The sequence below is a fragment of the Populus trichocarpa genome, chromosome 2 (genome assembly GCF_000002775.5).
Source record: "Populus trichocarpa isolate Nisqually-1 chromosome 2, P.trichocarpa_v4.1, whole genome shotgun sequence".
NCBI classification, from domain to species: Eukaryota; Viridiplantae; Streptophyta; class Magnoliopsida; order Malpighiales; family Salicaceae; genus Populus; species Populus trichocarpa.
The window spans coordinates 14659779-14673065 of NC_037286.2; the positions used below are offsets into that span (position 1 = coordinate 14659779).

Here is a 13287-nt window from a genome sequence, read left to right on the forward strand (position 1 = left end):
ATCCCCATAGAAAATAAATCAAAATAGATTATAAAACTCAATTCTTAACTGACCCAATATTGAATGATAAAAATTGAGAAATATTTCAATTTAAAAAATAACACAAAAAGCAACCCAAGTCAAATCAGATTAACCCGTTAAGCACTATTCTTGGATTATGAGACCGGATTAACCTAATAAAAAGCAAATAAAACAAATCATGAAATATAATTTCAAATTAACTAGTATTAAAAAATCTTGGGTTAGTTTTTTTTGGTCAAAAACCCATTTTTCAACTCTATTTTTTTAAAAAACACCCTCATAACATCAAAAAACTAATATATCAAGTTAAAAAAAAATATTCCAAGAACACAAATTTAAACTAGGTAAAGATTTTCTTTATCGACTTCAATTTTTTTAAAAAAAAACAATATTAAAATTCAAATTAACCATCATTAAAATTCTATTATCAAATAAAACCCGAAACCTATTAATCTCAAAATCAATATTTTTAATAAACAAAATTAATGAAAACCAATTATTTTCTCTCTCCTCACTAAAATCTAATAGCTTTCTCTCTTCCCTCTCAAATCTAAAAACTGCAAAATAAAAAAATAAATTTTTGCATCAAATTTAAATTTTAAGAAAATTATAGGTACAAAGATTGAAGAAATAAAGTCAGAATAAAAATAAACTTTTGAATCAAAATTTAAATTGGTAATAAAATTGATCCTTGTTACTTTGGACTATTTTTTAATTTGTCCTAAATTGAACAAATGTTAACTCAATTTGGATATAGAAAGACGCAATAAAAGAAAATGACTACAGTAAACATCATATGTTGTTAAAATATAATATATAATAATAATAATGTTGGAATACATAAAATACTACAAAGCCGTTTCTGGAGCAAAATTTGGTGAACATGGGAACGGAAAAGCATTAACCACCAGGAAAGGATCAAGGAGGTGTGGTCGGAAAAGGGGTGCGGGAAATAAATCTTTCATCAAAATTTTACAAACCATTCCAAGGAGAAAAAAAGTAAGAACAGAAGGACTTCAACGATGAATGAGGCATACAAAATAATTAGATACTGGAAGCTTAAAGGGGCATCTGATCGCAACATTCTAGCAGCATGGACTGATCAGCTTCTGCCCTCGCATAAACTATTCCTCAACTTGAAATAGAAATGATAAGATGAAAAATTTATATTGCAGAGAAAGTCATTCTAAATTGCATCGATGATTACCACTCCCTTGAAAATGATTACACTATTGAGGCAATATGTGTAAACTGAAAACAACTAGCCAGCTGATCTCCAAATCCCTCCTCCCTCCAGAGAAACCACCATAACAGAGACATCATCATGATATTTACGTCTGTCTCCATGAGGAATATCAAGCAATTCATGAAAATCCATTCCTGTAACCTCCAATAAAATACAATCAGAAAATTGCTGAAGACTTCAATTTATGGCAGAGGAAGTATTAATTCCAAACTCATATATAGCTGAAGTATGAAGAGATTTTGATTCGACTATAATACTATATCAAGGGCAAAGATCAAATGGCTATACTCTTCCTCCGCAACTGTCAGTGAAGACTTGTGACCAAAGCAAAACTTTACACAACTAGGAGACACTGCTTTTTCAACTGAAAATATGGCTACCAGCCGCGGGGGATTTTACAGTTTAGTTATTGAATAATAATTTTGAAGAGACTTAACAATTGATGTTGAAGCCAAGCCAAAGATTTCATGCCAGATTTTCAAAGTGGGTGCTGCAACTTTAACAATTTAACGCGCAGTATGCGTTTGTTTCTCACGACTCTAACCTCTCTTTTTTTAACTGCAATACACAAACCAGACAGACACTGCTTTAAAGAGCTCAATGTGGACATTCACGAAAAAAAGTAAGAAACTACATGACTACAAAATAATTATTTCCTCACAATGGGAATGACCACAACTTGCTAGATTAAGAGCAAGGTGGAATATCAGATAGAAATATTACCAAACCTACAATTCCTGGAAGGTACATGTCCTACCACTCCATCCCATCAAAGCATTTAGGTTAAAAAAAAATCAGTATATTTCATTTCCCATCATGAAATTAAAATGACAGGTAGAAAGTTTATTCAACTAACCATTCTTTTTGGCAGCACGGAAGAGAAGTTCTGCAATGAGATACTGTGCAGGATCACCTCCAGGGGCATTTTCCATGAACCACGTGACATGAGCAACCACCTCTTCATTGCTGAAGTACTGGTAAAGTCCATCAGAGGAGAGAACCAAGAATCGATCACTTGACGAAAGTCGGTGATGAACTACAGAAGGAATGCAGCTCACATAGGGACTATTTCCCACATAATCAATCTGAAAAATCTCTAGCAGAGCTTCATTACAAGTTGGCTGCAACCAGTATCCATAAAGGTTGGTTAACAAAAAGATAAACAAATAAGCCTATGTGTAAATATGCAAATGATGCATCCTGCTTATATACAGGATTTGCTAAAAATGGGAAACTATTAGCAAGAGTAAATTATTGGACATAAAGCCTTAATTTCAATGAACACATGAAAGATATGAATAATGAATAGTGTGTTCAATGCTATGAATGATTCGTAATATTATGAGAATACTTCAAATAGACCATCATGAATAACTTGCACAAGCAAACATTGACGCTCATTTTCAACCTTAACTAAATGGTATAAAGAATAATTATCAAAGGGCAAAACAGCTGAACTGAAATGTTTTTCAACTTGACAGATTTCACATCCCATCAACTGAAGTGTTATGCTGCAAAATAAAGTTTCAAACTGAAACAACAAAAAATTTCTCAAAGTGTGCATCCCAAATTCAATCCCGTATCTCATCCTGTACTCCCTTGTTTCAACAATCAATATGTCGGCTGTATAGCTTCTTGATTGCCAACATTGCATTTATTGATTTTTAAGACTCCATCCATAAACAAACAGAAATGGAGTTGCATATTACCTTGACATGCCAAACATGATAGTAACAATAAAGAAACCCCCTACCCCAACCTTCATAATCCTAAAATTCTATTATGCCTGCAAGATAAGATTTCGCCAACCAAATCTAACCTGACAGAGGTACTTGATCATGTCATTGCTGTGGGATTGCAAATATAAAATTCAATCTTCCTCCATAGACCAAAACTCATTCAGCAACTCAAGTTGATCACTCCACACTAAAGTGCCCTGATTCTACTTTAATTCCCTGTAATTATTTAGATTCAACTCCCTTTTCAGGCCTATCTTATTGCATGAACAATCTAAAATACATGGAAAACCTTCCTTTCCAACCTTACAGCTTCAAAAAAAAAAAAATAATAATAAATACAGCTCTCTCCCCTTTCTACAAACCTGCTGCTGAAGTGACATTTAAATCCTGTTTGCTCTTCAAATTGGTTAAGGCCCTGTATGTTTGCTGGAAAGTAGTTTTTTTTTGGAAAGTGAATTCCGGAAAAGTGAATTATTTTCCGATGTTTGATGGTGTAAGTTGGAAAACACTTTCCAGTGTTTGTTTATGTCATAGAAAATGAGCTGAAAAATAACTTATTAATGTTTTATTTTTTTCAAGTTTATTAAAATAATGAGGAACAAATCTTACAAATTAAAAAGTTGAATGAGAATGAAATTGAAAAAAAATATAATTTCATAAATTATCTCAAATAAAATAAATAATAATCAAAATAATAAAGATCAAATCTAACAGATAAAAAAATTGAAAGATGAAGAAATTAAAATAATAATAATTACAATTTCATAAATTATTTCAAATAAAATAAGTAACAATCAAAACAATGAGGACCAAATTTGATAGATAAAAAATTTCAATTAAAAAAATGATAAGAGAAAAGCAAATAACAATCATAAAAAGAGGACCAAAGTTAATATAAAAATCAAATTCTAAAGGATGAAATTGAAAAAAAAATATTCAAAACATAATATATATATAGCAATCAAAAGTTTGAGGACCAAATTTGATATAATCAGCAAATAATATGACATTTCTTAATTTTTCACAACTTCCAGAAAGTGTTTTCCGCCCAAAATAAAAGGAAAACAATTTCCTGGAAACCAAGCCAAATTTTCCTTTGACTGGAAAGTGTTTTCCGTTGACCAACTTTCCTAATAACAAACAAACACATGAAAGTTTGGAAAGTGGTTTACAGGAAACCACTTTCCGTCAAACAAACGAGGCCTAAAACAACTGACACTTCTCAGCAGAGGCCCATCCCCAGCACCCTCACATAACCCAAAACACCTCAACTCCAGATTATAAGAACACACACAATTACATAGTTCCAAGAACCTCGAATGCAATTCCAGAACCAAAAAATAAAAATAGAATTATAGTCTGGTGTCATGGATAACTTTTCTTTCTCTTACCTTTTTTTTTTCCTTGATTCGACATAGTGCATTGCAATTATTCTTACACGGGAGATTGAGACTTGAAGACACTACCGAACTATGGAATTGCTGAACAAACACAAACTTGATAGAACAGATAATACCGAGGGAAAGCTCAGCCATAACTAACAAATTGACCACATAGCAGATACTGACCCAGGTTATTATGCATATAAAACCAAATTTGGGAAGAAAGCATAGTAGCAAATCCATGGCATTCAAATTATGCCAAATGAGCATTTATATTATTCCTTTCAAAATCCTCAACTATTTCACCAGCAGACCATCATGATTTTCTGTATGTGATTCGCTGCTAGGTGGGAGATAAGGAAAATATGGATGTCACAAAGAGCTTACACATATCAACCCTAAATCAGCTCTCCTGAGGTCATTTAAGCCAACAATCACTAGAAAACATACAGAGATAAATGGTTCATTGGATATACATACTAATCAAATGCATAAACACACACACACACACATGTAGTAGGACATTCGAGGAAATATTTCAACTTCCGCATTTCCCTTTTCAATGTATTTACAGACCAGCTATAATGTGGTTGCCTTCAACAGTCCACTATCTAGCGAAAAAAAAAATACGACATGTATAGATGGGAATGATTATATGAACATTGAGTAGCCATGTCATGTTAACAAATTACTAAAACTGATGAATTGGCCATTTGTGATCCCGAGATTTTTGAAAAGTTTAAAGCACCTAGATAAATACAAAGAGAAAACAGAAGTCAAGGCTGAAACATTGACTGACCTTCTTCAAAAAACCAGCACCGAAAGCCCTTGTTACTTTCAATTGTCCCTTCACTCGATCATTTAAAATTGCTTGGTTGTCATCAGGATGTTCTGCCTTTATTCTAAACACTTCCTGAAGCAAGTATCCAAGAATGCAAGATAAATTTTCAATTACAGCATAACATGATCAAAGTGTAGCAGTAATTTTATTTTTTTCACTGATTCATCAAATATTTTAATGACCAATTAACCCTATGAAAATCCTTAAACCAGGTGGCTTAAGTATGAAATGATATTAACCAACAAACAGTTTGGCAACTGATTGGCAGAAATTTTAGCTTAAATCATTCAGATTTTTCTGCTCCTGAGCATGAATTTGGCAACACGATACCTTTACTTCACATCTTTCAGAACCAGAGAAAGAAAGTGATCTACTGCTTAAGAAAATGGTGAATCGCTGGGATTTTAAAGGGAATCCTATCCGGTTGATACTCAAATGAATATATACATGCTGTAAATTTTCAGGTTTATTCTAACTCATGATGCAATTGATGGATAGTACAGAAAATGAGCATACAAAAGTCAAACATATAGATAACATTTGTGGCACATTCACAATAATAACCATTTTGAAAATTTCAAGAAGCACACCTCTTCAATACTTGTGCTGTGATCAGTGGAAAGCTGAACTGCCCTCATCTTTAATCTGCAAATGGAGATCTCTCTATTCTTGTTAATCATATTAACCTGATTGTTTTGATTATGCATTGGAGACTCCTCTGAAATTCTGTCCAGCTCCATACGTACTAGTGACTCTCGGGATCTATTCTTATACCCCATGTCATCCTTCACCAAATTTGGATTAGGATGACGATCATTCGGTCGTTCTTGTGCTAATATTGCACGGCTATCCCCAAGGTTCATGACATACACATCTTGATCCTTCATTAGCATCACTAGAACACATGACCCCATCAAAGCAAGCTCCGCATTTTTATCAAGGTCCTTCTCCACCATTTCCATATATTCCTCTTCAGTGTGTTGCAGTGCCCGAGTCATTGCTCTCAAAACTGCATCATGATCGACAATTCCTGATTTCCATCTCCTACTAGGTCCAGAGGGTTCCACTACTCGCTCATCAGCATAAATCTCCTCTCTATGCCAATCATAACTCCAGGGAAAGAGTTTCTTCCGCAAGGACTTCTGCTTCCGATACATTTTCCGGATCTTTGAGCTGATAATAGACTTTCTCGTTCCCTGTCTTTGAACAGAAACTGAAAGATCACTTCCACCTCCTTGATTACCAGATTCAAGTCCAATCCCTCCATCTTCTCCTGATGTAGTTGGTTCTTCACCCCGATGATTAAAACCATCTCCTTTGCAGTTATCCAATGAGCAAGATCTAGACGGTTCTTTTCGCAAAGTTTGATTGAAACCCAAAGCTTCTGAGCTTGGTTGAAAATTCCACGATCTGCTTCTTTGGTTTTTAACCACTGAGGTTGATGCAGAACCCAATCCTTCACATGATTCCATCTGCAGCAGCTCATAAAGTCGCATGCTTTTCCTTCCTTTGCCAGCCAAGTTGGCAGTTGGAATAGAGGCAGAAGCAGAGCCTGAGCTGCTATGCGTTTCACAATTAGATGTTTGTTGCCAACTGCCCCGGACATCACTTTCCTCCACTATCTCACAATTAGAAGATTGACCCCTGACATCTCCAGGATTACGCAATTTGTTTAAACTGCAAGAAGTTACTTGACTCGAGTTTGGCTGCTCTTCCTTGCTGCACCCTGAACCAGCCTCAACAATTCTACTCCTCGACAGTTCAGGTTTTATAGGATCATTGGAAGATTTATGTTCATAATCCCACAGCAGTCCTTCTAACTCCCTATCTATAGCTCTATAGAGATGGCTCATCAGAAAATCTGGCGCATCTGGACCACTAAAGCCATCATATATCCCAATAAACAACCATCCTTGCTCATCACAAAGCACAACATGAACCCTATCTTCCCCAGCCTTGCCATGAGCCCATTGCAAGTTGCGAATGTTCACATACTCGCCCTCTGATGGCCCTGATTCAAGGCAATTCCTTGAGGCTTCTGTCCGAAACTTTGGCTCCCTACCTTGCCATGCCAATTGGGTCACAGGGTGCAAAAAAACCCTCTGCATCCAACCTGATCCCATCGAATGTCGTGAGAATGTTCGTGATAGAGTGCTTTTCATAGGTCCACTCACACTCCTCACTAAACGCTGGAAGTGGGGTCTCCGACGACCACGTGCAAGTGGAGCAGAGAAGTTGGATTTGTCAGTGACATCAAGAGGACCAGACATTACCCCCTTCTCAATTGGTCCAGACATAAAGCCACCGCCCTTATCTAAAGGACCAGAGGCAAAACCTCTCTCAAGAGGACCAGACATAAAGCCATTCAAAGGTCCAGAGCCACGAGGCACTGGCTGCAAAGGAATTGCAGCAAACGATGATGTGCTCTCAAATGAAGCAGCAGGCTCTTGCACTTCACTAGCAAACAGTGCACTCTGGTTACCGCTCCTAGCAGTCGAAACATTGGCACTAACTGATGCCCCCGATATTGTTTTAAATGTAGTTTCAGGGAAAGTCTTGTTTGGTCTATGCAAACCTGAGGGATCATCTATCATATCATGTCTAAACGACCCACTTAATGTTTCAGAATCTAGAGTGCTAGAATCAACTGTAAACCTCTCAGAGTTTGAGGGGGTAATGGCAGGAGAGTCAAAAATAGGCGGCCTAACATAGCAAAATGAATGGCCTAATCCTTCATCCAGTGGCTCTAAAAACTCTAAATCAACACCATTCTTACCATTAAGGGCAAAACAACCCACGACACGAGAAGTGCCGTTACCCATTTTGCAATAAAGACCTCACAGAAAAGGCTTACAGGACCTCTTATATGGAGGGCTTATCTCACTTTGCACCATAAGCGCATACAACATAAAGCAACTTAAACAAAACCCATGAAACCTCCCAACCACCTTATAACTCTTCAAGTATCTACACATCATCAAATTCTCATACTCCAGAACCAATAAAACCCCAGAACCCCTTGTGTATAGCAAACCATTAATATTTAAACTAGACCATAAACCCCACCAGTATAAACTTCAAACATCAAGAAAATCATATAAATTAATAGATATGAAGCTTGAAATGTGATGATCTAACCTTGGAAGGAAGAAGTAGAGGAGCATGAATAAAGTAGTGGATCAATTACAGCAGCAAACAGATCTAAGAGAGATGTCTTAAAATAACAGAGGGAGAGGGAGAGGGAGAGGGAGAGGGAGAGAGACGGCATATGGAACACATCAGATGCAAAACCCATTCGGCACTAGACTAGATTTTTCTGTTCTTTTCTTGCAATAAATGGAATCTGACGTAGTCCCCAAATGAAAAGCCAAGAACCCAGTTTGATTTTATCCCTCATGATTCAGTCATGCAAAACAAACACAGCTGTTAAGAAATAAGTAACCCAGAAAAAGAAAAAAAGAAAAAAAGAGAGAGAGCCAAGTTTTAGACTTATGGATGAAGATTTTGGAGAAGAGAGGAAATGTGGGTATTTGTTGTTGTTTTATTAGTGAGTGAGTGTTAATTAAAAATATAAGTAAAAATCTGGGATTTGGTGTGATGATGAGGAATCAAAGTTTTGAGTTCATCAAGGAGACGTCTCTCTTTCTTGGGGTTTTCAAATGGTTTGGGAGGGTAAAAAAAAAAAAACCAGAAAAATTAAATAAGTTGGGGCAAAAAAACAATTGAATAAAAAGTTTCTTCAGCTGAGTTGAAAAGTTGAGACTGCTGCTGCTGCGTTGCAAATTGGATTTGGTTTTCTTTGGTGACTGTGTTTTTCTTCTTCTTCTTCTTTTCGTTTAGTTTTTCTGGCAAATGATTGGTGGTCGCACTGCCCATCATCATCATCATGCTCATCAACAAGATTAGATGATGGGGTAAGTGGGGATTCAATTCTTAATTTTGACTTTGGTTTACCAAAAATTATATTGTAGTTACAATTGGTGGTTTTTTTCTAAGTTAAATAATGACAAATTTTGTTGGATTTATATTTAAATACTAAAGAATAGAGATTGTAATCTACATGAGAAAGTAGAACAAAATCTGTGATGGTATTGATGTCTTTTTGCATTGTTTTATAAGATATCATTAAAACTCCTTGTATTTTCACTGTAGACTCTACCTAATAATTTTATTGTAGATTCCCACAATAAAATTATTTATTTATTTTTAATAATATAAAAATTTATAATTTAATTTAAGGTTGTTTTTTTAAAAAAAATAATTTATTGACAATGTTTAAATATTGGTTTTTTATGGTATAAAAAGTCAGTTCAGCTCGCAGCGAAATACGAGCCTCATAGCAAAAGACGGCCATCTATCCGGTCCAGTATCGATCTAATTTTAAATGTTTTTTATCGGTCCAGCTCGCAGTGAAAGACAGGCCTCATAGTAAAAGATAGGTTATTTATCCGGTCCGGCATCGGTCTAATTTTAAATATTTTTTATCGATCCAGCTCACAGAGAAAAACGGGTCTTATGGTAAAAGATAGGTTATTTATCCGGTCCGGTATCGGCCTAATTTTAAATGTTTGTGTAGGGTTTTTAATCATTTTCATATAATATTAAATAGAGATGGGAAGATTTTAATTAATATCGTTACTAATATGAATTTATTACCCTATATTTGAAGTCCATTTATTTGGTGGTTTGCGATATAATTCCAGGGGATCTGTTCTTTCCTTCAATCATTAATTGCCAATTCAAAAGTCAACTTGGTCCTCAAATTTCTTGCCAGGATGTCTCCAGCGTTCCCTGCATGTAACCATTACAAACAAGAGGAAAGTTGGCTCTAAGTTTTTGAATTGCTTTGCCAGAAACAGCTCTCATTGGCAGTTGTTGCATGAACAAGAATCATAACGAAAATCGATCTTGCTCTTGTCTGGTTTTTGGACACCAAAAATAAGTCTATTGCGAAGTGATTGATTTATTTGTTTATAGTAGATCTCTATTCACTAAACAAACCTGTCATTTATGTAAAATAATTACATAAGTCGTTTATAAGGTTAGAAAGCTACACTTGCACTTATGAAATGTATTTATATTTGATAAACCCAATTTTAACTGGTTTAAAAAACCCTTAACACCCCTTTTTTTTTTTTCGTCATGGCTAAAAATATAAGTATGTCCAAGAGGAAGCTTGGCCGTATGTTAGGCCCAGTCATGGGGGCTTAAGTCTCGCATGGCTCATAATTTTTTAATTAAATAAAATGAATGAAATACAGCTCGTAATGCAATTTAAAATATCACAAAGAGAAAGTTATCTCTAATCTTTTTTCTTCATAAAAAGCAAGACTTATGGGCTATAAATACATCACGAGATCTTCAGAACAAATGTTCAGAATCTCCATTCTCTACTACATATATGTTTTCAGAACATCTATCTAGAATATTCTTATATTTTTTCTCTCTAAAAAGATATTTATTTAAATATTAAGTATAAGCTATCAACTACCTTGACTATGAAGAATGAATGAGATTGCAAAGATCAATTGATTAATTGATTATCTAACATAAAAATCTTATTCATAAGCTAGTTGGATTTTTGGGATTTCATCAATATTATTAAAAGACTCCTTTCAGTAATCATTAGTGAGAAAAAGAAAGTGTATTAATTAACCATCATATTAAAATTAAAAAAAAAATGTTTTTGTTTTTATATTTTGTTTCCACTTTCTTAAATTCGCTTGAATCAAGTGTCTTAAAAGTAGTTATTAATGTCAATCAATAGATCAAGGTTTTAATTGTCAAAGTCAACAAATATTGAATTATAAATTTACATTATTCATTTATGGAAATATACAAAGAAAGTAGAAATAAACTTTATTCATTTTTAACTTGCTTTTGTTAAAAAGCGCACGCGCTGATAGCATTATATGTCCATAATGAATCCTTTTATTTCCATAGATGAAAAACAAAACTCAATCTATTCGACATTCGAGATTTTAGTTTATAAAGGGAACATAACATTACAGGGCATATTTTTTTTTATTATTAACGTGGGTGTCCGGATCAGTTTGGGCGTATCTCGACTAATTCTACGGGCCCTGAAGTTAACGACCATGTAAGCCTCCAGTGGCCATCATATTAGCAACCACAGAGCTCGAACATGGCACATTTGATGAAATGGGTTGTTGTTCGATTAGAAATTAATTATTTTTACCCGTGTTTTTTTGTTACAGGTTAGATAATTTTTCTTAATAAAAACAATATACAAGCTTCTTCAAAGTATTGTTTAAAATTAAAAAAAATCATAATTGAAAATTAAAAATTTATATATACATTTAATTGAATAAATTAAGAATCATTTATGTCAATAAAAAGCAAAAAGAAAATCGTTAATGGTAACTAAATACTAAATTGAGAAAATTAAAAGATAAATATAGATCAAAATACTTGATCTCACAACATGGATCATTTAACTAGTTGTGTTTAATGATTTTATTTATTAGAAATGACTTTTTATTTAATCAAATGAAACAAGAAATAGACATATATATGAAACCAATTGAATAAAATCAAAGTGGAAAAAATATTATGTAAGGTTGCACATATAAAAAAAAGCTATTATTTTATGTGAAAACCAAGTAAAAACTATACGATATTTAGCCAAAATATAAATTGAAAAGTTAAGAGATAAAGGTGGATGTAAATATTTGATATCGAAACACAGGTTTATTAGATTGTATTTAATAACATTGTTCCTTGAAATCAATATTTTGTTTAATAAAACAATAATAAAAAAATATGTATGGGAAAACGATTTAGAAAAAATAAAGAGAGACAAAATTAAGTAGGGTGCATAGAAAGAATGCTTTATAAGATGAGAAAAATTCTTTGAAAGCACAATAGCAAACTAAGTAAAATTAAATAATATTCTATTAAAAGACATCATAAAAGTTTTAAAAAACTAGAGAAAAAAAAATAGTCAATAAAAAAAATTTAATAAAAACCCAAAACTAAATAATAAGATTGAAAATTAAAAAAAAAAAATAAAAAAGAATGGACCAAAAAACAAAGGCCCAATCGTGCGGGCCTTGGCTAGGTGGCCAGCATACCTAATCTTATAAGCCCATGCACGTGGGCCACCCATCCTAGATCCTCGCACCTCGACCAAGTTAATGTTCTTTTTATTTTTCAAGGGGCATACGATCTGTCATTTACCTTTATTTTTTTAAAAAAAAAATTAGCAAGTGATGCGTTGTTTGTTGATCTAGTTTCAGGTAATTGGAAGGTCGCTAAAAATTCAAGTCAAGGGTTTTTTTCCCCTAGAAAACTCAATTTTCAACCCGTTTTGACCCAAAATATGTTATACACCTTGACAAACCTATAAATAGCCTCAAATAACAACCCAAAATCAACATGAAATCAAAAGACTTACCTAGCTCACATTTGCGATTTCAAGCGATTAGATGGACAAAGAAAACCTTAGTGAGACTCTCTTTAATGAATGTAACTCATTGACACCAAGATCAATCAATTTCATGCTCATAATCAGTTTCAACTAAGACTTCCTCTCCCCACCACCAGAATCCGATGACACTCTCTTTTCTCTTAAACTAAGGGTTAAAAAATGAGAAAAAATGATTTTTTTGACCAAAATTGAATGATAAAAAACTAAAAGGACTGAAAATAAAAAAAAAATAGGAAAGTATAAGGATTAAAATGAATTTTTTGTACAAACTTTGAAGGGGCCACCAAGTTTTGTTGTCTTTTCCATTTTTATCCCTTATCTTTCAATCCTACCATTTTTCAACAACTTAAAACTAATTGGCCATCAATTTGACCACAAAATGACTAAATCGAGGAGAAAAAACTTTGATGACCAAAGTGGAAAAAAAATCATTTTAGAAGTTCGCAATGAAATGTGAGTATGTGAACAGTGTGCAAGGAACAATATTTTCCCCATTTCTTTTAGTGTTTTCTATAATGTTAGACTATGACATGTTAAATGGATAATTAGATATTACATAGCCAATCATTATGTCATGGTGGGACATCAAGTTTGACTGGTAGGATATT

The 13287-nt window shown here is 33.7% G+C and overlaps 1 protein-coding gene across 1 annotated transcript; it reads right to left on the bottom strand.

The window, feature by feature from the left end:
• Positions 1-802: 802 nt before the first annotated feature.
• Positions 803-9215, bottom strand: LOC7478821 (protein phosphatase 2C 32). The gene is made up of 4 exons (XM_024595275.2): positions 5820-9215; positions 5188-5301; positions 2124-2388; positions 803-1401 (listed from the first exon to the last, which is right to left on the bottom strand). Exons 1-4 carry the CDS (start codon positions 8049-8051, stop codon positions 1283-1285), a joined length of 2730 nt encoding a protein of 909 aa, XP_024451043.1. The 5' UTR covers positions 8052-9215; the 3' UTR covers positions 803-1282.
• Between the last annotated feature and the right edge of the window lie 4072 nt (positions 9216-13287).